The sequence below is a fragment of the Cryphonectria parasitica genome, assembly GCF_011745365.1.
Source record: "Cryphonectria parasitica EP155 unplaced genomic scaffold M406scaffold_4, whole genome shotgun sequence".
NCBI classification, from domain to species: domain Eukaryota; kingdom Fungi; phylum Ascomycota; class Sordariomycetes; order Diaporthales; family Cryphonectriaceae; genus Cryphonectria; species Cryphonectria parasitica.
Window position 1 is genome coordinate 641,391 of NW_024468912.1, and position 25,140 is coordinate 666,530.

General features: G+C 53.5%; 8 protein-coding genes across 8 annotated transcripts; 6 read left to right on the plus strand and 2 right to left on the minus strand.

The window, feature by feature from the left end:
• Nucleotides 1–202: 202 nt before the first annotated feature.
• On the plus strand, nt 203–1,449 carry M406DRAFT_229013 (uncharacterized protein; the record flags this gene model as incomplete). Its single annotated transcript, XM_040915802.1, has 2 exons — nt 203–593; nt 680–1,449. Coding segments are annotated over 2 exons (1,161 nt in total), but the record flags the coding sequence as incomplete, so codon positions are not given.
• A 503-nt stretch (nt 1,450–1,952) lies between these two features.
• Nucleotides 1,953–3,326, plus strand: M406DRAFT_338868 (chorismate synthase/flavin reductase, NADPH-dependent; the record flags this gene model as incomplete). The annotated part of the gene is made up of 2 exons (XM_040921400.1): nt 1,953–1,987; nt 2,105–3,326. 2 exons carry the CDS (start codon nt 1,953–1,955, stop codon nt 3,324–3,326), a joined length of 1,257 nt encoding a protein of 418 aa, XP_040776368.1.
• A 7,265-nt stretch (nt 3,327–10,591) lies between these two features.
• On the plus strand, nt 10,592–12,458 carry M406DRAFT_97203 (family 13 glycoside hydrolase; the record flags this gene model as incomplete). Its single annotated transcript, XM_040926356.1, has 4 exons — nt 10,592–11,172; nt 11,264–11,645; nt 11,750–12,264; nt 12,348–12,458. The coding sequence occupies 4 exons, from the start codon at nt 10,592–10,594 to the stop codon at nt 12,370–12,372; spliced, it is 1,503 nt and encodes a 500-aa protein (XP_040776369.1). The 3' UTR covers nt 12,373–12,458.
• A 404-nt stretch (nt 12,459–12,862) lies between these two features.
• On the minus strand, nt 12,863–14,702 carry M406DRAFT_289601 (FAD binding domain-containing protein; the record flags this gene model as incomplete). Its single annotated transcript, XM_040918861.1, has 3 exons — nt 12,863–13,822; nt 13,936–14,421; nt 14,508–14,702. 3 exons carry the CDS (start codon nt 14,700–14,702, stop codon nt 12,863–12,865), a joined length of 1,641 nt encoding a protein of 546 aa, XP_040776370.1.
• A 1,382-nt stretch (nt 14,703–16,084) lies between these two features.
• Nucleotides 16,085–16,756, plus strand: M406DRAFT_256976 (uncharacterized protein; the record flags this gene model as incomplete). The annotated part of the gene is made up of 1 exon (XM_040917140.1): nt 16,085–16,756. A coding segment is annotated over one exon (672 nt), but the record flags the coding sequence as incomplete, so codon positions are not given.
• Nucleotides 16,757–17,725: 969 nt separating this feature from the next.
• Nucleotides 17,726–21,089, plus strand: M406DRAFT_345845 (uncharacterized protein; the record flags this gene model as incomplete). Its single annotated transcript, XM_040922123.1, has 3 exons — nt 17,726–17,805; nt 19,023–20,710; nt 20,850–21,089. The coding sequence occupies exons 1-3, from the start codon at nt 17,775–17,777 to the stop codon at nt 21,087–21,089; spliced, it is 1,959 nt and encodes a 652-aa protein (XP_040776372.1). The 5' UTR covers nt 17,726–17,774.
• Nucleotides 21,090–21,879: 790 nt separating this feature from the next.
• M406DRAFT_233648 (uncharacterized protein) lies at nt 21,880–22,611 on the minus strand (the record flags this gene model as incomplete). The annotated part of the gene is made up of 3 exons (XM_040915945.1): nt 21,880–22,197; nt 22,285–22,475; nt 22,545–22,611. Coding segments are annotated over 3 exons (576 nt in total), but the record flags the coding sequence as incomplete, so codon positions are not given.
• Nucleotides 22,612–23,761: 1,150 nt separating this feature from the next.
• On the plus strand, nt 23,762–24,824 carry M406DRAFT_220646 (uncharacterized protein; the record flags this gene model as incomplete). Its single annotated transcript, XM_040915571.1, has 3 exons — nt 23,762–23,975; nt 24,048–24,622; nt 24,744–24,824. Coding segments are annotated over 3 exons (870 nt in total), but the record flags the coding sequence as incomplete, so codon positions are not given.
• Nucleotides 24,825–25,140: the final 316 nt, after the last annotated feature.

Sequence of the window (25,140 nt, forward strand, 5' to 3'; positions counted from 1 at the left end):
CACGACTGCGCCTGTGAAATGGAACCTGATCAAGACGCAAGAGGTTTTGGTTCGCGCCGAGAGAGCCAAGCGGACGCACATCGCGGTTCTGGACTTCGATATGAGCGGGACAGCAGCTGATCCAGTGACAGTCCATCCCGTGGAGAGCACGGCCAGGCTGAGGACAGCACTCAAGGAAGGCCCTCCGCCGAGCGATAGGAGCAGGCTGTTCGTTGTTGAGGATCTGTCACGGGACGTCATTGAGCTGCTCGGCAACGAGTTAGACATTGACCCCCATTTTTTCAGAGGTCACATCAGTGACTATTCGTGGTTTAACACACGTGACAAGTGGGTTGAGATTCCGGAACTACCATCGATCGCCCATAGCCGGAACTACTTCACACTGAAGTGGATGCAACCACGGCGGTTTGAGAACAAGGAGGCGTTGACGGGAGCGAGGACAGAAGCTGGGCGGTTCAACGTTCTGCGGAGACTGGACGACGACAAAAACCAGAAGGATGAGCTTGATGGCAAGGGAACGTGCTTTGCTTGCGTGCGCAGCAAAGCTTCGTTCTGGTTCAGCCCTGCCGAGCCTGGCAGCACGGGGCCCGTTGGTTCGTGGCCCTTACAAACTCGTCTCCTCCTTGAGAGCAACCTCATAGGTTGTCGTGTGCCGTTGTTACTGACTCTGCGCCTACAGGTGTACTGTTAATTGACCCGTCTATCAAACAGGGCGCTCCATTGTGGGCAGTGAACCGTCGGTATGACAGGGCGCCTTCAAACAGGAGCAGGGCCTCGCATGAGCCACCTCCGACAGACCTCTTTGACAAAGTGGTATACTGGACCCAGCGCATGTCAAAGGAGCAGATCGCATCCATCCGAGAAAATCCCAAGGTCATGGTGCACCGGATGCTCCAGATCATCTGTGGTGACTGGCTGACACTCTGCGACGCTTACATCCCGACGCGGCTCGCACAAGTCGACTGGGAGTTTCAGAATCCGGACTTCAGCGCCTATAAGAAAGGCAGCGAGGCGTCTCTGGCCATCAAGGCATCGCTGGCCAAGGTGTTCCCGTGGCGACGCTGGATCCCAGGATACAAGACCATGGTGACGGAAGCGATGGCTGCGGTGTTTTCCGACGAGAATCCAACCCCGAGACACGACTGTATTCAAGACCTCCGTCGCGACTTCAAGGCCGTCGAGGCGAGCATCGATACCCTGCAGCAGCGCATCGATAATATTCAGAGCGTGGCGATGGCGTCAATTAATATCGAAGACAGCCGCCAGGCCATGATGCAGAATCAGTACTTTGGGCGCCTGGCATATCTGGCCGCCATCTTTGCGCCGCTGTCGTTTGTGTCCAGTCTATTTAGCATGAGCGGCGACCTGTCTGGAATCAAAGGCACCGTGTGGCTTTACTTTTGCGTTGCGGTGCCGCTGAGTTTGTTGGGACTGCTTCTGGTGGACTGGGCAAGGGCAAAGAAGGTGATGAGGCGAAGCCCTGACGTGCTTCAGAAAGTAAAAGCAGGTTTTGGGCGATAGTAAAAGGAAGAGGAAGGAAGAGAGGAGGGTATGCAAGTACGTTATTTGGGTGGAAAGAATGAGTTACATAAGTACATAATCCAGTTCATGGTCCTTGTACTATATAGCCAGTATAGGAGTAAAAAGTACATGGGTGGATCTGATGGCGGGGTATTTGGAGGGGTCCTGACCAACACTAACCTCATTTGGTCTGCATTGGCCTTATCGATTAGACTCGAGAATGAATGAATGACTCTTTTGCGTGGCCATATACTGGGGCTAAGAGAATTTCCGGAGCCCCAAATCGACTGACTTGTCTCTTCATGCCAAACCTTCAACCCAAGTCACATCACGGTCAATTGACTCACCGTCATTGCCTGACAAGCTGAGGCATCTAATCCTCTCGTGTCTGGCTGCTCTATTTCTTTGTATTCGAGTCCATAACAACAGCTATGTCGACTTTTGGCGAGTATTTCCGGGTCACCACGTATGTTTCCTCTCTTTTCCCGCTTCTCCCTTTTTCCTCCTTATTCTCTTCTGCCATTTCCGGACTACGTGTTCCTCATCTTGGCCAAATCTGATCATACCATCTTTTCTCCTCCAGCTATGGTGAATCCCACTGCCGCTCCGTCGGCTGCATCGTCGATGGCTGCCCCCCAGGCATGGCGCTCACCGAAGCCGACATCCAGCCGCAGATGACCCGTCGCCGCCCAGGCCAATCAGCCATCACAACCCCCCGCAACGAGAAGGACCGCGTACAGATCCAGTCCGGCACCGAGTTTGGTGTGACCCTCGGCACCCCGATCGGCATGCTGGTCATGAACGAGGACCAGAGGCCCAAGGACTACGGCAATTCCACCATGGACCTGTACCCGCGTCCCTCCCACGCCGACTGGACCTACCTCGAGAAGTACGGCGTCAAGGCCTCCTCTGGCGGCGGCCGGAGTAGCGCCCGCGAGACCATTGGCCGTGTGGCCGCTGGTGCCATCGCAGAAAAGTACCTGCGCCTCGCCTACGGCGTCGAGATCGTCGCCTTCACCACGAGTGTCGGCGCCGAACACCTTTTCCCCCCCTCGGCCGAGCACCCCTCGCCCAGCACGAACCCCGAGTACCTCAAGCTGCTGCAAACTATCGACCGCAAGACGGTTGACGCCCACCTTCCCGTGCGGTGTCCCGACGAGGAGGCCTCGCGCAGGATGGAGGAGTACATTGCGGGCTTCCGCGACCGAGCCGACAGCATTGGCGGGACCGTGACGTGCGTCATCAAGAACGCACCCACGGGGCTAGGCGAGCCCTGCTTCGACAAGCTCGAGGCCCTGCTCGCACACGCCATGCTGTCCATCCCAGCAACGAAAGGCTTCGAGATCGGCTCCGGCTTCGGCGGCTGCGAGATCCCGGGCTCGATACACAACGACCCTTTTATCGCCGCTGAGACGGCCCAGAGGCTAGAGGAAGAAGAACACAAGACGGGCGCCGACAGGGCCGGCATACCCAGGCCGAAGCTGACGACCAAGACCAACTTCAGCGGCGGCATACAGGGCGGCATCACCAACGGCGCCCCCATCTACTTCAGGGTGGGCTTCAAGCCCGCCGCCACCATTGGCCAGGAGCAGACCACCGCCACCTACGACGGCTCGAGCTCAGGGATCCTGGCCGCCAAGGGCCGCCACGACCCGTGCGTGGTGCCGCGCGCCGTGCCCATCGTTGAGTCCATGGCCGCACTGGTGCTCATGGACACCGTCCTCGCCCAGCAGGCCAGGAGCACCGCGAGAAGTCTGCTTCCGTCGTTGCAGTCACAAGCTGCCGGAAACGGGCAGGCGGCGTAGGGGGGGGGGGATGGGGACCTTGTCGCCTCTGATCCGAGGGCGAAGCCTTAAAAGAGAAAGAAAGAAGAAAATAAAAAGACACAAGAAATCAAAGAAGATTGAGCCAAAGGAGCATTTGGGTTGGGGGAAAAGAAAAAAAAAAAAGCAAAAATCTCTAGAGCGGCTCGGCTTAGCCCATCATTTCTTCCGGTGAAGGTCACCGTTCCAATAGTCATCGGCGCCCCTCATTTAGACAAGAAAAAGCGCAGAACGTTTGAAAAGAAAAGGGGGCGCGTTTGATTGTTGAAGTTCACACACTCTTCTGGTCCCTTTTCGGCCAAACCCATTTTCCCTGCCAATTTTTTTTCGAGTTCAACATTGTTGTTGTTATCCGGGTTGGGCTGTCGATCAGGTCGTCAACCTATCTCTCTTGCCCCATGTTCCTTTACACCTTGTACAAGACTGCATTTGTATCTTCCCCGCATAAAATTGCAGTTCCCTGGACTCACAGCTGCACAAAGCCTGAACCAGATGGTTTCGGAAAGCCATGCATGGTATGGTCGTGCGTGGAATCAGGACGATGGTCAAGACTATGTCAAGACTATGAATCCATTTCCGACTGAACAAACATACTGTATATAGCAAGCAATCAACGGAGTTTGGACTTATTACCCACAAGACAAAAATCCAATTGACGCTATCCTCCTATGTACCATATGATCATGCTTCGTCCATCATATCCAACCCGCTGAGTATGTGTATGTACAATAAATCATCTCTCTGCGGCTCTAGTATGTGCAAGTCGTCCCCTCCGCGGCAGCCACTTGATCAACCCAACCCCCCCCCCCCCCTTCCTCCCTTCCCTGCGTTTCCACTTTCTACCACAATCCACCTGGGACCCTGCAGATATTCTCGCTGGCCTCTACTCCTACCACGTGATAATCATCACCACCAAAACGCACCTGTATCCCTTGCTCTTCTTCGTCAGGCTGCTTAGTTTCGGCTCCTAGCGGTGTCTGCTTCGCCTCAGGGAGGGAGTCCTCCACGGCCATCTCGGTCTCGCTGGACATCTCTGTTGTCTCAGCGGCGTCGACATTCGCCTCGGTCGTTGTAAAGAGTGGTGCCATGGAACTGTATGGCTGTGGTACGGCGGCATTGCTCAGGTCGTGCACCTCGTCATCTCCGCCAGGCAAGGCTGAGGGCGTGCCTGGGCTGTGCTGTCCACTGGCCGGAATTTCCAACAATGTCTTTGTGTCATCTGCATCCTGGGTATTTACTTCTTGGTCTTGTTCATTTTGTTCTTCGAGTGCAACCTCACTATAGGTGTCGTCGGCCTTCTTAAGCTTCTGGTCGTCAGAGTCAGGTTCCGATGGAGGAAAAGATAGCAAAGGGCAAATAAACGGATCAAGCAGTCCAACAGGGGTAAAATGCAGGGGTGAAGGCGAAGGCGAAGGTGTTGGTGTTGCAATATCATCACCTTCGCCGTGCACCACGAAAGAATCCAAGCTCGCATAGTTCAAATCAACGCTGGGGACCGCCCTACCACCGGTGGCGCCAGTGGTAGGTGGTGGTGGTAACGCAAACTCACCCGCATCTTGGGACGGCGGCTCGATGACAGCCTGCGCAGGCGGCGGCGGGGGCGTCCCGACAACCGACTCCGTGACTGTGCTGTAGATGGTTTCCACGACACGGGTGGGCGTCTCCTGAGGTGGTGGAGGTGCGTGCTGGGTGACCGTATGGTAGACGACCTCCACATCGCGGGATACCGTATGTTTCTGAGAAGGCTCTGCCGTGACAGTCTTGTAGATAGTCTCAACGAGCTGAGACTGGGTTTGCGCCTGCGCCTGAGGCTGCTGCACGGCAGGGGGCGTGTTCATGATCACCTGCCCAACAGGCTCACGAGAATCCAGCTGGTGATGATGGGGAGGAGACTGGTAGTGATGCTGCTGGTGGCCCCCCTGCGTGTAGATGTCAACGCCGCGTTCCTGGCCCTTCCCATACTGCCCAGCCAACATCGCAAGGGCCACTACCAGAATAGCAATAGCCACGTTCTTAGGGTCTTGGAGGAGCACCCTGATTGTCTCGCCCACCAGCTCAGGCAGAGATGCAGCATCCAGCGCCTTACGCTGTTGCTGTTGCTGCTGAAACGCCTGCTGGGAGGAGGGTGGTGGGGAGGAAGGCGGAGGCATGAACGAGTCCGAGGGGTGGCGAGAAGTCGCTTCTTGCATGGGCAGCATGGGCATCCCGCTGGCGCTGCTGCTGTCCCTCGGTGTGGCGGGAATGGTGGCCAGCTGGCGTGAATTCTGGCCCTCCTCGCGCTGGCGGTTCGTGTCGACGTGGATGTGGATGGATGGAGACGAGCTGTTGTTCAGCATACCTTCAGAAGATGAGGATCGGTCGTGCCCATAGATCTCACGCAGGCGGTCTGATTGTCGCCGTCGGGCGCCCAGCTCCGTAGACGTGGCACCATCCCGCGACAGCGAGGATAGATCGTCCTCGGCATATGAGGTGCGCGATGTGGACCGCGGCGCAGCAACGCCCATCTGTCTCTGCTCCTCCTCGAATTGTTGCCGTGCTTCCTCCAGCTCCTGCCTCTGCTCGTCGAGGATCTTGTGCTCCACCTCGAGCTCCTGGCGCCTCGACTCCTCTAGGTGCTGCCGCTGCTCCTCTTCGATGAGCTTGCGCTGCTCTTCGAGCTCCAGGCGTTGCTCCTCAAACTCCTGGCGCTGGGCCTCGAGCAGCCGGCGGTCCTCTTCGAACTTGAGGCGGCGCTCTTCCTCGAGGCGCTGGCGCTGCTCCTCCTCGATCCTGCGCCGCTCCTCTTCGAGCTTCCGCTGCGATTCTTCCAGAGCCTGGCGCTGCTCTTCCTCGAACCGCAGGCGCTGCGACTCCAGTTCCTGCCGCTCCTGTTCCAGCGAGAGGCGCTGTTCGACCTCGAGCTGCATCCTCTGCTCCTCCTCCATCTGCTGGCTCTGCTCGTCCTCGAGCCGTTGCTGGTGCTCGCGGTCCATGGCCGCGCCCAGCTTGGCCAAGTCGACCTGAACACCAGCATCAACGATGGGCTCGACCTCGATGTCGACGCGCTCCATCTCCTTCCAACAGGTCTCCCAGGCACCGGCGCTCATGAGACCGTTGCTAGCGTAGACCTTGATGCGGAAGACCCTCTCGGCACTGAGCTCGTCGTAACGTATGTCGCCCCTGCACGTCGTGCACCAATGCCTCTTCTCGGGCCTACGGCCAGATTCAGACTCGTCTGCGTCGCTCATGTATTCGGACTCGGAGTCGATGTCGTCGGGGACGGACATGTTGTTTGAAGGACCGAGATAGTGACCACACTCCAGGATCCTAGCGCGACGTCCTAGGGGCAGCTCGAGGGCCTCCAGAAGGCGTTCCTCCAGGATCTCAAAGTCGCTCTGAGGGTGTGGCAGGAGAATGCCTCGCTCCAGGACGGTGTCGCCCAGCCTATCCTGGACCTGTCGCCAGGCACCGCGCAGGTTCTTCATCCCCTCACTGGAAAAGGCCGCAGGGGCCGACTTCTTGGCCTCAAAGTGATCCAGCACGTCGCCATAGGGCCAGCGCAGCGGCAGCAGGGTAACGTGCAGCAGGACCAAGGGTGCCTCCTGGCGCTTGAAGCGCGAAGGTGTCGACCGCCCTTTTGGCGGGAACTGTCCCGACACTGTCGGGCTGCCCAGGCGGGAGACGGTGGGGAAGTTGGTCGGGGCCTTGGGCGAGCGAGCCTGGGCGGAGCAGACAGAGGGCGTGGGCGATGACATCTGCAGGGCGCGGACGGAGGAAGGGCTGCGGAACGCAGGGCGGGTGCTGCGAGATGTGGGCACAAAGTCCTCCTTCTCGTAGCGGGACAGGCGGGAGAGCTCCGAGGTCTCTGATGGGGCGGACATGGACACGCCTGAGACGACTCGCGACCGCGCATGACGGGGAGAGTCACTGCCCTTCTCCGTCATCTGCTCGAAGGCGTCATCGTCGTTGTTGTCACAGTGGTCGTCTGCTGAGTTGCGGGAGCTGAGGGGCGTGTGATCGCTAAATACATCGTCCTCGGCACCGTGGTGCGAGTTGCTGTATGCGCCGTCACCCACTGAATACTCCTCCGTCGGGGATCGCAGCGAGTAGGAAGCCGAGGACTCGGGACGGCTGGAGGTTGCGTCATCCTCGAGGTCGTGGTCATGGTCGTCTTCAAGCTGGAGGGTGTCGTCGTCTGTGTCGCCCTCGTGGTCGTCTGTCGTGGAGCTGAGGACAGACTGGTCTGCGCTCTCGTGATGATCTTGTTCTTCATGTTCGTCGTTGTCGTCGTCTTGTCCACCTTGTCTCATCGATACCACCGCCCGAGCAGCTGCCTGGATCAGGGCTTCGGTTCGGAGCGAATGTCGTCGCTCCAGGTTTACCGAGTCCATGATGGAGGTAAAGTCAAGCTCCGAGGAGCCATCCGCGCTCTCGTGCTCGTCTACTGTGTCTTCTTCTTCTTTTTCTTCATGATCCACCTCGTTTCTGTGCTCCTCTGTTGTTGCTTCTGGACCGGCGTCCAGGCCCTCAAGTTTCTCATCTTGCTCCTTCTCGCCCTCTTCCTCCTCTGCACTGGGCTCATGCTCTTCTGCGGGGCCATCCCCACCGATCAGCTCGTCGAGGAGCGAGTCTACCGTAGGATCTGACCATCCTTCCGTCTCAGCTGCAGGGCTGGCGTCGTCTGTGTGCTCTGTCGTGGTCCCGACAGCAGGAACAGGTTCTTCGGCGGGCTGGTCCATCGTGGTGGTCTCTTGGATGTGGCTGGTGGGTTCCTCCATTGCTGCTGGACTTAGGCAGTCTTGATCGACATGAATCTCGAAGTCGTGAGCACGGCGGCTGCGGGACATCGAAAGGCTCAAGGGAAAAGAGTAAGAAAAAAATAATACGAGGCAAGAATATTGAGTGAAGATTGATCTTGTATCGGCAACGGAAGATAGGAAAAAGGAGAAGAGAACAAAAAATCAGTGGCGTCAACAAGGTTTATTTACAAGCTGCAGACCAGGTTAGGGGGTCAGGGACAAGCTAGGAAGCCGTTGAAGATCAAAAGCAACACTGCATAAGTCAAAGGCTGGACTTTGCCTGCGTGGCTGGCGTTGAATGGGTGGTCTTCTGTTAGGCTTTCAGGGCGTTAAATGAATGAGGTGGTGGGTGAGTGGCCTGCTGTCGACATGGCAATGTACACTACCACACATGGTATTTACCCATCGTCGTTGCTATGGGGAACAGGGTGGCTGGGATTTTCCCTTTTGGGGAGGATCGTCGACAGGGGGTTGGGGGGCGGGTGTCATGGTCACTGGCCACTGAGGTCCCACCCCAGCCCCAGGACACCTTCTCGCATGCTGCATCAACACACATCTCTCTTTTTGGATAATGTTGTGCATCAGGGTGGTATTGATATGAGCAGCGATGGTATATATGAAGTCCAGAATGGGACTATACTCTATACTTATGCTAGACAAGCCATTCTAATGGCCGCTTTGGAATGTACTGTCTCACTCCTGCGAAGTCTAATAAATTGTGCGGGCCAGGGTCTTGTTAGTACTTAGGGCCCTGTACAGTAGCCACTGTAGCAGGTGGTTTGCATTTTATTGGTGGATATCTTCCCAGCGGGTCTCACTCGTTTATCTTTATTTCGACGTCAGATGCAGAAGCAGTTTGGGTGAAGCAAATTGATATCTTTATCGTAGTAATATACTACTGCTTCTACTACAGCTGCTATTGAAAATTGAAAATGAGGTAAAGGAGTGTTGAGGATGTGGGTCTCGCATTCCCTTGCGGTATCTTGCAGGCCTTAACACTGCCGAGACAGTTGCATTTGAGTTGCAAAGACGTGAACGTTATCAAAGATTCATCTGACACTAAACATACCACACTCCTAGGACAATAATAGTGTTTTGGAAGTTCACGATGGACTCCAGGTTGAGGCTTGCCCAATTGCAATTTCATCCCCCCAGGTAGCATTCACTTGGCACTGCAGCAGAGCTGGTAATGCAGCTTCACCTCTAGAACCAAGCATTGATTCTTGTATGTCTGATAATTTCTTTTGAACTTTTTGAATTAGAGTTTTGAGTGATTCTGAGGTCTCTTCGGATCAAGATATATTCCCTTGTGTATAGAATTTATGTCCACCTTGATTCCTTCTTCTACTGTCCAGTGCCTGTTTCCGAGCCACCCCCCCCCCTTCTCTTCCCTCCCTCAAGGAAAGGAGCAGCGTTTTTAACCCTTTTTGGAATTACAGAGATGGCTAAGCTTTGCTCGTCCAATATTGTCACTAATAACACTCATTTGGTTATGAGTAACTGTATTAGTCGTATTATGAGCTGCTCAACTGGCCTTTGCCTTGACCATTTCTTTCTCTACTTTGGCACTTTGACAACCAGATAGTCTTCTCAATCATTTAAGATCTTTGATATGTAACATGTTCGATCTGATAGCGCTCACTCTTGTCAGTTTCTACTCTCTCAGACTCGCCTTGGAACCATCTCGGTCTGTCTCCTGCACGCCCTAAAAGTTAGTACTTACTTAGGATGCATTAGACCTGCAAGTCAGGGATTCACTGGCAAGATAATGCTGTGCTCAAGAGACCAGTTCTGTAGCAGAACACAGACTTTTCAAACAACAAGTTAAAGGACACGTATGTTTTCTGCATAAAAATCCCCCATTCATGAGTTACAGCTGATTACTATAGTACCATGTGGACGCAAACACATAATCAACCCACCGAATGTGGGCCCACAAACACGCACGAGAGCCCCGCCTACATGTACGCGACGTCATTTCTTCAGAGCCACCACGTCGACGGGCCGTCCTAAGGGGTTCCGTTGCCGACTCAACAAAAGATTCACACAACAATCTTGGAACGACCCCAGCTAGCTCCAAGGGTTATCCGCGTGTTCTAGACCAGTCAGACCAGTCCGACCAAGTCCGACCAGTCCAGCCGTGCAGAACCCCCACGTATTATCGCTACAGGGGCCTCGGAAACTAGGAGACCTGTTACTCGAACGTTATCCTCGAGGCCCAAATACGAGAAAATTTGCGCATAAGACTGTGTGTATAAAAGAGCTGTAGCTTGCTTGCTGGAATTTTCATCGTCCTGCGTGCTTACAGGCTTGCTTTCTGTTTCTCGACACTCTTGATTTGCCCCAGTACTTGTATTTTGGACTCGCACTTCGCACTGGACAAGGCGTTCGGCAATTCCACTCAAGATGGCGGAAGAAGACCAGCAGCAGCAGCCCCAGCAGGAGGAGCAGCAGGCCACACCAGAGAACATGACCATGATGCAGGCTTTTGAATGGTATGTCCCCGCCGATCACAAGCACTGGGCCCGTCTGGAGAAGCAGATCCCGCAGCTCAAGCGGTGGGGCGTCGACAACCTCTGGATCCCACCAGGCTGCAAAGGGTCCTCGACCGAGGGCAACGGCTACGACATCTACGACCTGTACGACCTCGGCGAGTTTGACCAAAAGGGCGGGGTCGCGACCAAATGGGGCAACAAGGAAGAGCTGGTGCAGATGACCGAGACGGCCAACCAGCACGGCGTAGGCCTGTACTGGGACGCTGTGCTCAACCACAGGTTCGCCGCCGACCGCAAGGAGAAGTGTATGGCGCACGAGGTCGACCAGGAGGACCGCACCCAGCAGGTCAGCGATGTCTACGAGATCCACGCCTGGGTTGGCTATGATTTCCCGGCCAGGCAGGGTAAGTACAGCCAGATGCAGTACCACTGGTATCACTTCTCGGGCGTCGACTACAACGCTGCGAACGAGAAGAGTGCCATCTATAAGATCATGGGGGACAAGACAAAGGACTGGGCGGATGCCGGCGACGTGGATGGCGAAAAGGGCAACTAGTGAGTTCAAAATGTCGACCTTTCTTATATGAAACAAGAAAGAAGGACAGAGAAAAACAAGGAACAACTGACTCTAATGAAATGTATCCAGTGACTACCTGATGGGATCGGATCTGGACTACGATCACGAGGAGGTAGCCGAGGACGTGCTGAACTGGGGCAAGTGGTTGGCGTCCCAGGTCACGCTCAAGGGGTTCCGTTTTGATGCCATCAAGCACTTCAGCGAGGACTTCTTGCGGCGGTTCATCACCAACATGGACGAGACCTATGGCCAGGGCTGGTTCTGTGTCGGCGAGTTCTGGAAGGATAGCCTCCAGGACATGGAACACTATCTCGACAGGATGGGCAGAAAGTTCTGTTTGTTTGATGCGCCGTTGGTGTACAACTTTAGCGAGATCAGCCAGGGCGACAGTGCAGATATGAGAAAGGTGTTTGATGACACTTTGGTGCAGGCCGCTCCCATGTGCGCAGTGGTTCGTCTCCCCGATTCCCCCGACATTGTGGCTTCTCTCTCTTTATCGACCCTTCACAAAAAGAAATAATCCCCCACTTGAACTAATAACTCATCATCAATCAGACGCTCGTCATGAACCACGACACCCAGCCATACCAGGCTCTCGAGGCCCCCATAGCCGACTGGTTCAAACCCCTCGCCTACTCGCTCATCCTCCTCCGCGACAGCGGCTACCCTTGCATTTTCTACGGTGACCTCTACGGCATCAAAGGCGAGAACCCGTTCCCGCCGTCGTGCGGCGGTATCCTACCCCGGATCATCCTGGCCCGCAAGCTCTACGCCTACGGACAACAGGCGGAGTACTTTGACGAGCCGACGTGTCTAGGCATCGTGCGGTACGGCACCTGGGACCGGCGCTTTGGGTGTGCCGCTGTCCTGAGCAACGCGGGCGCCGCCTCCAAGAGGATGCATGTCGGCGAGATGCATGCTGGCGAGCGCTGGACGGATGTCCTGGGCTGGAACGACAGGGAGGTGGAGATTGGTGAGGATGGCTTTGGAGACTTTCCCTGTGGCCAGTGCAGCGTGAGTATCTACGTGAACAAGGATGCAGAGGGAAGAGAGAAATTCTCGGAAGAATTGTAAGTATTTCTCAAAGTGTTGATGGTTTTTGGGTCTTTTTTCATTTTTTTTTCATTCAAGCTGGCTAACTTTTGCACCACAGTGACAGCAACATTTACGAGGAATGAAATGCCCGAACAGGAACAACATATGTTGATATAGACGCGTATGTTTGTGCTATATAGACTGAATGAAGATACAATATAGACGCTTGAACATATAAGAGCAATATAAGTATTGATTTGCCTGTTCCTTGACATCTGCACTCCCAGTTTCCAAAACTTTGCTCCAAGATTTTTTGATTTCTTTTCACCAATAAATCCCTCTCTCCTGTTCCCCTTGTTCAGTCTCTCGATTGTGGATGTATTTTGTACTCGTCAAGGCCAATCCGCGTCATGTCTTACCACTTTATTCTGAGATACGAGGACCTCATAAAATGCACTGAAGCCGGTTCGTATGAGCCAACCCAATTGCGGACAATTCACAGCTCGTCTTTGTCAGCCTGCACCAAAGGAATCTCGGTAACGAACTCCTCGATACTGGCAGATCTGTAATTGGAAAACAAGAGAAAATCAGTATGAGCACATGCAAAGCTGGGCCAAATCAGGGATTTCAGGCTTACGGGTAGGAGAAGAACTTGGGGTCCGGCAGCGGTGCGTGGTCCAGCTTGAAATAACCGGGCTGTAGGGTCTGAAAGACACCAGTCGGGTCGTACTCTTGGGCGATGCTCTTCAGCCTGGCCTTGTTCTCTGCACCATAACTGCTGATGACGTCTTGGTACCGGCTGGCGTAGTTCATGTAGACATAGTCCGCCTGGCACCCAAGGGCAGTTGCCTCCACGTTGATCTTGGTCAGGACGGCAGATACCGTCGAGTGGACGAGCTCGTCGTCTTCGGCCTTGTCCCAGTAGATGGCAACCTCGATGTTGTAGTAAGGTCCATCCTCCACAGTCAGGCCCAGCGGGTTTCCTCCGTTCTTCTTCATGGCCCGCAGCTGGGGCTGCGTGAAGCCCTGCCAGACGAGAGCAGGAAGCGCGCCCTGCACCTTGGCCAGCGCGTCGACCGCCTCCCAGAAATACGCCAGAGCCGGCTTGAGGATGCGAGGATCGGCCCTGGTGGTGATCTCGTAGAAGCACTCGCGCAGCCCATACCGGTTCTGGCTTTCGATATTCTTGGTCATGGCGGGTAGCGAGATGTTGCCCCCTTCCTCGTAGACAGGCCGCAGCTTGTTGAACTTCTCAAACACCACCGAGTCCTGCCCGTTGGCCGCGCCGTGCCACAGCTGCGTGGACGCGATCCTCACACCCTTGTACTTCACCCAGGCCACCCAGAGCCCCGCGTCAGGGTCCCTGTCCGCCTCGCTCACGGCGTGCGCAAAGGCGTCGATGAGGTTTGCAGAAGACCACCAGTGCGTGTAGATCTTGTGCTTCTGCCACAATTCGTTCCTGGGCAGCAGGATGGTCTCCACCTCGAAGCTCGTGACAATGCCAAAGTTGTTCCCGCCGCCGCGCAGGGCCCAGAAGAGATCTGGGTGCTGGGTTGGGCTCGCAGTGACGATTTCGCCTCTGGCAGTGACAACCTTGTGAGGGAAAGAGAGGATGTCAGCACAGGGTCTCTCAGGTTAAGGGGGAGCGGCGCGGCGCACACGTGCGCACGCTCAGGACTACATCAATATCACCCGCTCTGTCTTACCTCGAAGCTTACTACATTGTCACAGGCGAGCCCATGCCGGCTGGAGAAGAAGGAGATTCCGCCCCCGAGGGTGAATCCACCTATGCCAATGGTCGCCCCGCGTCCAGCGAGCACGGTGAGCTCGTGCTCGCCGAGCTCTTGATAAAGCTGGTAGGCGATCTTTCCCGCACCTATTGTGGCCAGCTTCTTGTCCTCGGACAGCAACACTTGGTCAAGCCTCTCCAGGGACACAGTGATGCCGCCCTCGATGCTGGATGCCCCAGGAAACGCAGCATGGCCGCCACTCTTGACGGCGAAGGGACATCCCGTATGCCGTGAGAGCAGCACCAGAGTCTGCACGGCCTCCCGACTTGAGGGTTTGAAGATGCAGTGAGGCCTCACTTCGCCCTGGTTTGAGGCCCAGTAGCTTCCAGTGAAGTTTGTGTAGGGTGTCTCACTCGCCATATGCAATGCATCCTCACTATATCGCTGTTGTAATGTGGCACACTAGTGTGGATGAATGATCAGCTATGATCTCGTTGAACAGGGGAGACAATCACTGCTCGTTTGAAACAGCAGTAGAATGTTCCTACAGCAGGCGTGCAGCGCGCTATCAGAGATGCCGAATCTCCTGCGTCGTTTGACAGATTTATCTCTGGGATACCTGAGACATCGAATCCAACATCGACCAGAGCGCTGATCACACTGAAATCCTCTGGTTCGAAGGTTGACCCATGATCTCCATGAACCACGCTCGCGAGCAGCAACAGAATCGGTATTAACATCATAATGTGGCCCAGATGGTAGTTCTTCATCTGGACAGATGACTGCCTCCACCTATGTTTGAGGTTGCACAGGGGGCTTATAACGGATCTGGGGGCGGGTCTTTGTGCCATCTGCTTATGCTTACTAACAACTCCTTCGTCCCCCCACGCTTATCTGCTTCAGGTGCTGCATGGTATTATGTTGGGCTGACGCCCACACACGCTTCTTCATCCTTCTGGATGCATTTAATCTTGGCTTGGTAAAGTGCATGTGGGACCCAACCTCAGCTCTGAATTAGTCTCTCTATCAACATTGCCATGGGGTTTGATTTGGGACGCTCTCAAGTGACTGGCCTATGCATGAATAGGATTTGGACGGCTAGTTCATTTGAGCCTTGATAGCGTGGAGAAAAATAAGAAGGTACAGCCAGTGTCGGGAGGAAGATGTTCTTTTTCTTTTTTTCCTTTTTTTTTTTTCTTTTTCCTTCAAAGATAGCAACCAAGTAGATTATCACCAATAACACTAATCTACGTAGCACGATATTACATCCTAAGCGACGCCTTATTCCAGTCTCGAGGTCTTGCTCGCGGGTGGCCAAGTAAGCTTGTCTTGAGGAATGTGATTCTTGAAGCAATTCAGTTGAATTCAGATAATACAGATAGAAGTTTAGAAGCGAATAGAGAATCAGATCCACTACCTCCTTTAGTTTTCTTCAGTCCCTTTAATTCAAAATTCGGTGCTGGACGAACTCCGACAGACCATACGCAACCCACCGTTGTGCCAGCCTCTGATTGCTTCTGATCGTCGTCAACCGATGCGAGCTGACCAATTGGCTGTATAACGGTTGATGCGCCTAAAGCTTGCCAAGCTTTATGCATATTTTAGTTTAGGTAGCATCTTAAGCAGCAGCCAATACGCTATCGGATTCCCGCTCACAGGCAGCGATTGTAGCTCCGCCACAATGTGATTCTTGAGCAGTCAATGCGGCTAGGCAGCATACATTTCCTCTTCAGCCGATCCGTTTACAGTCCCAGAATATTGCCCTGGATATCACTTATTTCTCGTTGAGCATTCAGACGGCACTCTTCAAGCTTGACTTGGAGATTTTCCATGTCATTTGAATTATCAACTCTTGTTCTACCGCGTCCTATCAGCGTCTTGACCTGCAGAATTTGGTGGCACATCACGCGACATGTCATTCAATCCAACCTTTACGTACAGATCACTTCCCAGTGCGACCTCGATTCGAGTGCTTCGCCTCAACCCCGGGACGGTAGACGAACGCATAGACTGCCACTTCTTGCCATGCGATCTCGATGCCGACCCCGCCGAGTTTCCAGATCAACCAAAGTCGGTCGAGGCGACGGGTGTAAAATGGAATGAAGACACCGGCCAGGTCTATTACATGCCGTACGACATCCTTGATGACGGCCTACCCAGTCCAAATCTGCATCCTTTCCAGACATATCAAGCATTATCCTACGTCTGGGGTTCTACAGCCGAGCTAGAGACTCTTTGTCTCGAGGGCGAGGATTTCCTCGTTACCCGGAATCTGTTGGCTGCCCTCCAAGCCATGCGTCATCCGCAATTCGGCATCAAAATCTGGGTGGATGCAATCTGCATCGACCAGGCCAGTTTATCGGAGAAGAAGACGCAAATACCACTGATGGGCCGTATTTATCGCCAGGCCGACTCGGTCTGGGCACAAGTGTTACCGACATTTGAAAAGGCCGACCAGCTCCGCGATTTGGCCGTCGCCATTCTGACGGCTGCGCGAGCTCTGGAAGCCGACGTACGAAGCCGCCAACGTGACAGAAACAACGCAAACACTGTGGACGAGGACGAGAAAAGCCCAACAGCGCATGCTGAACCTAAAGACGAACCATCCTTGCTCTTCTCGGAATGCGCGCTGGAGGACTACAACCTACCCCCTGAGACCAGCCCACTCTGGCAGGCCTGGAGAGAACTGTTCTCCTCGCCGTTTTTTCAGAGGATCTGGGTTCAGCAGGAGGTGTTGCTCGCAAAGGATCTCAAATGGAACCTTGGCACGACTATCGTAGACCCCCGAGCAATTGCGACCTGCATCGAGTTCATGAATAGATACAGCCGGAATATCAACAGCGCATATTTATCGCCAGAAGGGCTGGCACCTCCCATAACAAGTGTCGTCTTGTCTCCATCAACAGATCCTGTTGCGCTGCCAAAGCCATGTTTCGACCCCAAAGCTGGTCGTGACATCAGCTCTGGCTATATAGCTGCTGAGAAGATGCTGGCCGAGCGGCGGAGGATGAGAAACTCTAGCCAGCGCAGTCTCCTCATTGACCTGCTATCAACCTACCGCACGTTTTCCGCTACAGAAGCCCGCGATATGGTCTTTGGGCTTCTTGGTCTGGCGAGCGACGCTGATGAATTCTACCGCCTGGTAGATTACACATCTCCGCTTGAGAGTGTGTTCATTCGCCTGGCACAGCGGTTCATAGAGCTTGGACATGGCGCGAAGCTGCTAAGTCAAGCCTCTAACACTATGCATAGCGGGGCATTACCAAGTTGGGTTCCGGTAGGACACCAAAACCTATGGGATCATTCAGTATCCAGAGACAGTTGTTGACACAGATTCACAGAATTGGGCGCCTGCGACTGAATCATCCACGACTATTCCGCATCAGTACGTGCCCATACAAGGGCAAGACTTCACCGCCGGTGGGGAAGATACTTCAGGCACTACGATCGAGGTTGTGGGAGATCCACACAATCTAGAAAGGCCTGTGCTACGAGTTTGTGGATCTATTGTCGACACAATCCAACGCTGTACCCCGGCGGCCCAAGTTGGAGAAATCTTGACTTGGCTACAACAAACGTACGACATCACCGTCCCAGCCGAATTTTTTCCAGAAGGGTCTGTTGACCTGCTTATGCTCTGGGTACGCACTGGGCTCGAGTTCGCCCGGGAAAACGCACCCAGGGGGACTGGCGGTGGACTTATGGATTTCCTCGAGACTTGCTGCCAGGCCCGCCGTGGGTTTTGGACCGACAACTCCTACCATTCTACAAGACTGGGATTCGTGCATTTTATCTCCCATAACTTCGAAATTACGATGCCAGATGAACTCATTGACAGGCTACGCGGTGGGTTTCACGCAAAGGACGAGACACTGTCCCTGAAAGACTTTGTCAACGATGCCATCACTCCGATTGGCCATCACCGACGCTTCTGTACCACTGAAAGGGGCCTCTTTGGCTTGGTGTCGTCTACCTGTGCACCAGGAGACAAGGTATTCGTTCTGCGTGGTGGTGCTGTGCCTTTTGTGCTCAGGCCGGCTGCGGAGGGTTTGACGGGCGACCAGACGGACCAGAGATACCGCCTGATTGGGGATGCTTATGTAAAAGGTGTCATGTATGGGGAGGGTCTAGCATTTGATGGAGTTCAGGAGTCAAGTATCCTGCTTGTATAGAGATAGACCCCAAACAGAGAGTACACGCTTGGAAACAGAACGCTTGTTAATTTGAGGCATTGCCCTTTGTACACGTATGCTTGAGTAACAACACACACTTGTAAGCCTTATCTACATAATTGTGATCAGTATTTGAACGTCTAGTTCAAGTATCTCTCTATAGAACACAGCTTTTTTCAATATTGTTACATTGTTGTTTATGCACGAACCTTCGATTGCATTTGCAACTTATAACGAACCAAATCCTGTTCCTGTGAAGAAAAAGTGACTTTCCTTTGCCGACTCTTCCAGGCATACCGTTCTCTCAAATCTCATGCTTTTGGAACCTCAATCGACGGGTAAACCTTCCGGAAAATTATGACTGTCTCATTACAAAAGTGAGTCATGACGTTGTATAGCTCTGACCGGCCAATTCGCTTCAGTAGAAGGTGTGTAGGCTTCTCTGTGATTGACCGAGTTTTGAGACAAGCGTTGGCACGACGTGGTGTCAAAAAGCATCAAGCTTTGAGGCCCTTGAGACAATCTCGTAGTGATGTCGCATCGCGTATTTAGTTCCAATTCCTCCCTTTTGTTCTACGCACTCCTTTTTTGTCTCCTCGCATAGTTCAAGAGTATCCTGAGGTTAGTAACAGCGTGCTGCGATTGTATATTAGCTTACATGTTGCGACTCGAGAAAACGCTTCATAAATTTACACTGCATTTACACTTTTGGAATCCTCAAGGTCCAATTTTCTCCTGTGAACTACACAGACTTTGTAAATCTTATTTTGTCACCACGGGGCATTCACGTACGACATGCTGCTTACAGATCTTCAACCCGAGGCCTTGAATGGCCTCTGCTCTGAGGGCCGGCTCGATTTGATGAACTCAATCGACAGCCTCGCTCTCAAGGAATCAACCACTTCGTCTCGCTTCCCCAGATCATCGTGTGTGGTGACCAGTCATCGGGCAAGAGCTCAGTGCTCGAAGCGATCTCCGGGGTATCCTTTCCCGTCAAGAGCAATCTTTGCACACGCTTTCCCACAGAGCTTGTCCTGCGCCGGGCACCCCAAGTTGACGTCAGCGCCTCCATCGTTCCTCATCACTCTCGAAGCAGCCCAGAGAAGGAAGGTCTTGCTGGCTTCCACAGGGATCTCAAGGATACCGATGGGTTCGGATCGCTGATCGAGGACGCCAAAGACGCCATGGGCCTATCGACACACGGCAAGGCCTTCTCCAAAGACCTCCTTCGCGTTGAGATCTCAGGTCCCGATCGTCCTCACCTTACCATCGTGGACCTCCCTGGCCTCATCCACTCGCAGACAAAACATCAGACAGCTTCCGATGTCGACTTGATTCAAGACGTCGTCGACTCGTATATGAAACAGCCTCGAAGCATAATTCTTGCTGTGGTCTCGGCTAAAAACGACTTCGCGAACCAGATCGTCCTTAAGCTGGCCCGTTCGGCCAACCCTGCTGGCAGTCGAACGATGGGAGTCATTACAAAGCCCGACACTCTGATTCCTGGGTCACCAAGTGAGGCCATCTACACATCTCTGGCTCAGAACCAAGAGGTCGAGTTTCGCCTTGGCTGGCATGTGCTGAAGAACATGGACTGCGAGGCCGGCAAGGCGTCGCTCACCCAGCGTGATGCCTCAGAGACCACATTCTTCGCCCAGGGGATCTGGCAGAATCTCCCCAGCGCAATTCTCGGTATTGACCAGCTACGCTACCGCCTCAGTAAGGTTCTCCTTGCGCACATCACCTCAGAGCTTCCCAGCCTGGTACAAGAGATCGAGTCGAAGCGCGCTGCGTGTTGGGAGAAACTGAGAAAGCTTGGTCAGCCTCGAGTTACCTTGGCAGAACAGCAGCTCTACCTGCTCGGAGTCAGCGAGGCCTTCCAGCGGCTGGTCAAGAGCGCAGTTGACGCCAACTGCACTGATCTATTCTTTGAGGATGTTGAATCCGAACGCGGCTACCAGCAGCGAATCCGCGCGGTTGTACAAAATCTCAACCTAAGATTTGCCAAGGAACTCTCTACACGCGGTCATCGCCATCAAATAATTGACAGCTTCGAGTCGGGAAGTGCCTCTTCGCCCAAGGGCATCTCCGTCACGCGAAATGAGTTTGTAGATCGGATAGAAGCAAGAATGCGCAGGTCTAGGGGTCGGGAACTGCCTGGACTGTTTGATCCCATGATCATGGCAGACTTGTTTCGCGATCAAGCTGGTCCGTGGGAGGCTATTGTCGTCAGTCACGTTCATCGGGTTTGGAAGGCGTGTAAGACATTCCTCAAACTTGTCATCGCGCACATCACCGATCCCAGCACGTCAACTGCGCTCGTCCAGAACATTTTCGACCCCGCAATGGACAGGATCTTGACAGCTCTCAAAGCCAAGACTGCTCAGATTCTGAAGTCCCATCAGACCATCCATCCCATCACCTACAATCACTACTTCACTGAGACTGCTCAGAAGATTCGAGCCGCTCGGAAGAGTGCCGAATGTGCCTCAATTGTAAAGGGCTTCTTCCGCGTCTCTGATCTGAAAACTCGCCATCTGAGAATCGATGCAAATCTTTCGGACTTGGTTGATGCTCTAGTGGAGGGCACTACCGAGCCGGACATGAACAGATTTGCAGCTTTGGAAGCTTCTGGATTATATGGAGGCATATTACAAGGTATGTATATTCCATCCCCTGGGCCTTGTTACATTGAGTTAATCCGGTCTCGGTTCTCAGGTTGCTATGAAGCGATTTGTCGACGATGTTGCTGTCGAGGTTATTGAGGTCTGTCTTGTGTCTGTTCTGGGTGACGTGTGGTCCCCAACTGGGGTTTACAAGATGGCACCTGATCTGGTCAGTTCCATTGCTGGCGAATCGGAGGAAGCCCAGTCTCAGAGAGAGCAGCTTATGCGACAAGTCGGTATTCTAAGCAAGGGAGCTGAAATATGCAAGGGCTTCGTCAGCGGCATGAATTAATTCACTTGGTACGTGAAATAGCATGGTAACCATGAATGCGGCAACTAACAGCTCCAAGCAGATGGTGAAGTCGGCAGTGATTCAGAGGACTTTGATGATTGCTCCGAGATAGCATGTTCGGCTAGCAACATTGAAAATGTCGCTGCTGGCAATGCTTCATCCGTTCTGGAAGATCCTGAAGAGGTCCAGTTGCTGAGGAGCCTGAGGAGTGTCCCGAGCCTGAGGAGTGTCCCGAGCCTGAGGAGTGTCCCGAGCCTGAGGAGTGTCCCGAGCCTGAGGAGTGTCCCGAGCCTGAGGAGTGTCCCGAGCCTGAGGAGTGTCCCGAGCCCGGAAGACTCGTAGGTGGACAGGGGCCTGGTCTGCAGCCATACTTCGGCTCTTGGGCCTCTTGGGACTCTGATCTCGCCAAGTCATCCAAGAACAAGGCCAAGAAAGGCAAAGGAAAAGCTGCTAAGGACCCGTGGCCATGAGCTAGGGATCCAAGCATGAGCCTACCTTTGACAGCATCATAAACCATGCATTGGCGTTTATTGACACGGGCTATGAGTTGGTGGCTTACTTTCTTCATTGTAGAGGCATATCAAACTCGATTGACATGGTCTATCAGCCCATGATCCTGCTATCCTTTGTTAAGCTCTTGAAGATGCGCAAGGAGAAGATATACCACAGCGAATATGCGCATCGGTAAGACCCACGAAAGGAACCGCCATATCTTTCCATCAGCAACCATAGGGATGCGCTCTACGCCAATTTGCCGATCTCTATTTGATCGAAGAAATCCAGTCCCTTTTCTCCTGATGTGGAGGACTATGTTCAGATGATGCATGCTTAAGGGTTCCTTGTCCTTCGCAGCCAAAATGCGAGCCGTTTTGATGGCACTATTGATATGCCTTCCATAAAAAACCCACTGAGAAAGCATTGTCAACTTCTTGCTAGTAATCCTTATTTCGTCCGGCGGCAGCGTCTTGATGAAGCTTGACCAGATATCCCTCCGCGCATTCGAGGTTAGATTTTGATACGATAAGACTATATCAATGCATGACCCGAATGCAATATCCAGATGATCAGTCTGATTCGTCATTAGGATGAGGACTCCTTGATTAGTACTCTAGAAGCACCAAGAAAACTGAATTCCATGTTCAGTAAGTGATCAATATTGGGAAATACATCTAACGGTTGAGCACTCACTCTATACCAGCTCATTCCGAGCAAGATTGTCATTTGTTCGTTGTTTCAGGAAAATGTCAGCTTCGTCAATCAGCAACACTGAGTTCCAGTATGAGCAGCGACGGAGGGCTTCCTTCAGCGAGCTCTCGACCCTTTCTGCGTTCACGCCCAACTCTCCCATTCTGACTCGGTACAGAGGGCGCTGGAGCTGTTCGGCCACTGGAAGAACCAGGTCAGTTTTTGAAACTGGGTTATGGAATGTGCAGTGCTATTGATTGTCCGAATTACCTGCTTTGGCTGTCAACGTTTTGCCAACCTCAGGAGAGCCACACAGGAGCAAGATCAATCCTTTCCCTATCAACAAGGTTGAGTGTTGATAGTAGCTCTGATTGGAACAATCGCATGACGGGGAAGAAATGGCTTGAAGCACCTTTGTCTTGGACAACATCGTCAATGAGTCTTCCAAGAGTCCACGCCGCGAGACTAGGGCCAGAAGAAGCTTTTTCTCTTCGGCATCGAGGACAAGATTATCGAAAATTCTGTTGTCCCACGATACTGGCATGAGATCCCTGATTTTGAACTCGTGCCAAGACTTGTTCTCAAGGGCGGACCCCTCAGAGTCTTACCAACTCTTACCTTTGGTAGTAGGCCAGGACATTAGGCCAGGACATACGGCCAGTGCCGGCTATAAGCCCAGAAATATTTCTCATTATGAGCACAAACCCAGCAACCAGCTTGAATCACGACCCTGGTTGATGATAGTGTAATTGTAGAATTCTTGTGGCATGTTAGATGACTCTATAGAAATGTTTGCCCACCATAGTATGACAACAAAGACAAATCTTTTCCTCGTTTCTACATTACAACTCGTTATCCATCTCAAGCGATGAAAAGTTGCATAATTGTATAAAAGTCCACTAAATTCGCATCAATTCATGCCATTATAAAGCCCTGCGTCGACCTCAACTGCCTCACGAGGCACCGGCTATCAGCACTCGTTCATGGAAGGTGCCTCAAGAACACATTCTGCTGTTATAGTCTGGCAACATAAGCTCTTCATGAAGTTGAGTGTAATTCACTTTTGTGTGATTTTCCTTTTCCAAAACAAATACATTGAGTTGGGTGCTCTGAAACCGAAGGCCTGGTGGTAGTGGTGTTCCCTAATCTCCCCTCTGACCAGGTCTGCATGAAATCACAAGTGCTGGTATTTGTGCCTACCCTGGGTCTGCAACCATCATCAGCGGAAAACTCCAAAACCGCATCATCACCATTCAACATATCTAGGTCACTTCTCTCAACCCACCTTCTCTTTTATTCACAAACCCACACCACCGGGTCTCATGGCCACCTTGCGCCGCATAAAATGGCAAACAAGACCCTCTAGCAAACCCCCAACACGCTCTCAATGGCGCCAACCCTTCAGTAACTACTCGTCATCATCGTCCTCCCTCCCAGAAACAACGACGGCGCCAGCAGCAACGGCAGCACCATGGCATGCCCAAACAGCCCACGCCTCTTCGAAGGTGCAAGTCTACACCTCGCGCACCCACGATCCTTACCTCAACCTCTCAGCTGAGCACTTCCTCCTCCAGACCTCGCACCCTGATTCCACGGTGCTATTTCTCTACGCCAATGACCCGTGTGTGGTGATTGGTCGGAATCAGAACCCCTGGCTGGAGCTCAATTTGGGCCTACTGCGCTCCTATCGGGCTGCTGTTGGTGGTGCCACGGACCTGATAAAAGCAGGAGGAGGCGCAGGAGGAGGGAGAGGCGATGAGGGTCATCGTGAAGATGTGGCTGGTAGTGGGGCGACGACGACGAATGTGGCACTGGTGAGACGCCGTTCCGGCGGCGGCGCGGTATTCCACGACCGTGGAAACGTCAACTACAGCGTCATCTGCCCACCAGCCCAGTTCGACCGCGACAAACACGCCGAGATGGTAGTCCGCGCCCTGCACCGGCTGGGCGTGCCCACGGCCAAGGTCAACGCGCGGCACGACATCGTCATAGACGGTGGCGACGATGGCGGTGCGGCAGAGACCTTCAAGATCTCTGGGTCGGCGTACAAGCTCACCCGGCTGAGATCCCTGCACCACGGGACATGCCTCCTGTCGTCGCCGAACCTGCGCGACATCGGCAGGCTGCTGAGATCGCCGGCCGAAGGGTACATGAAGGCCAGAGGGGTGGAGAGCGTGCGCAGTCGGATCCGCAATGTCGGGATTGGGAGTGAGGAGTTTGTGGAGGCTGTGATGGGGGAGTTCAGGGCCATGTATGGACCGCCGGACCTGCAAACTGTGATGGGCGAGGGAAAGGATGTGCCTGATTTTGCGGATGAGAAGATCCGGAAGGGTTATGAGGAACTTACGGTGAGATGGTTACCCAGTCTCTCTCCTTTCATTTTCTGGCTGTGCATGATGTCTTTGACTGTGTCGACTTGACTGATTACTGACGTGTGATTATGATGATGATGGCGGTCATGTCGAACAGTCTCGAGAGTGGATCTACAACCAGACACCCCTCTTCACCTTCTCAACCCATCCTTCCGAGGAAGACCCTCGAGAGCGCCCACCCTTCCCACCAAGCGTGCCGAGCGATGTGAGTAAAAATAAGCTTTTGAAGCTGACCCTTTGTCCTCTCTCTATGTCTCGCCCACACGACCTGCTCACATGTCACACAAAGTTTCGCGCAACCATCACGGCGAGACATGGTCAGGTTCAGCACGCCGAAATCTCGGGGTTCGACGGGAAATTACTCGAGGGCCAGAACCTCGACACCATCGCCGACTGGCGGCAGGTCTTGCAGCTGGGGGCCAAAGCCACGTCCGAGTCTGTTGGCAGTTGGTTTAATCATCTCTTCGGCATCAGCATTCAGAAATAGACGGGAG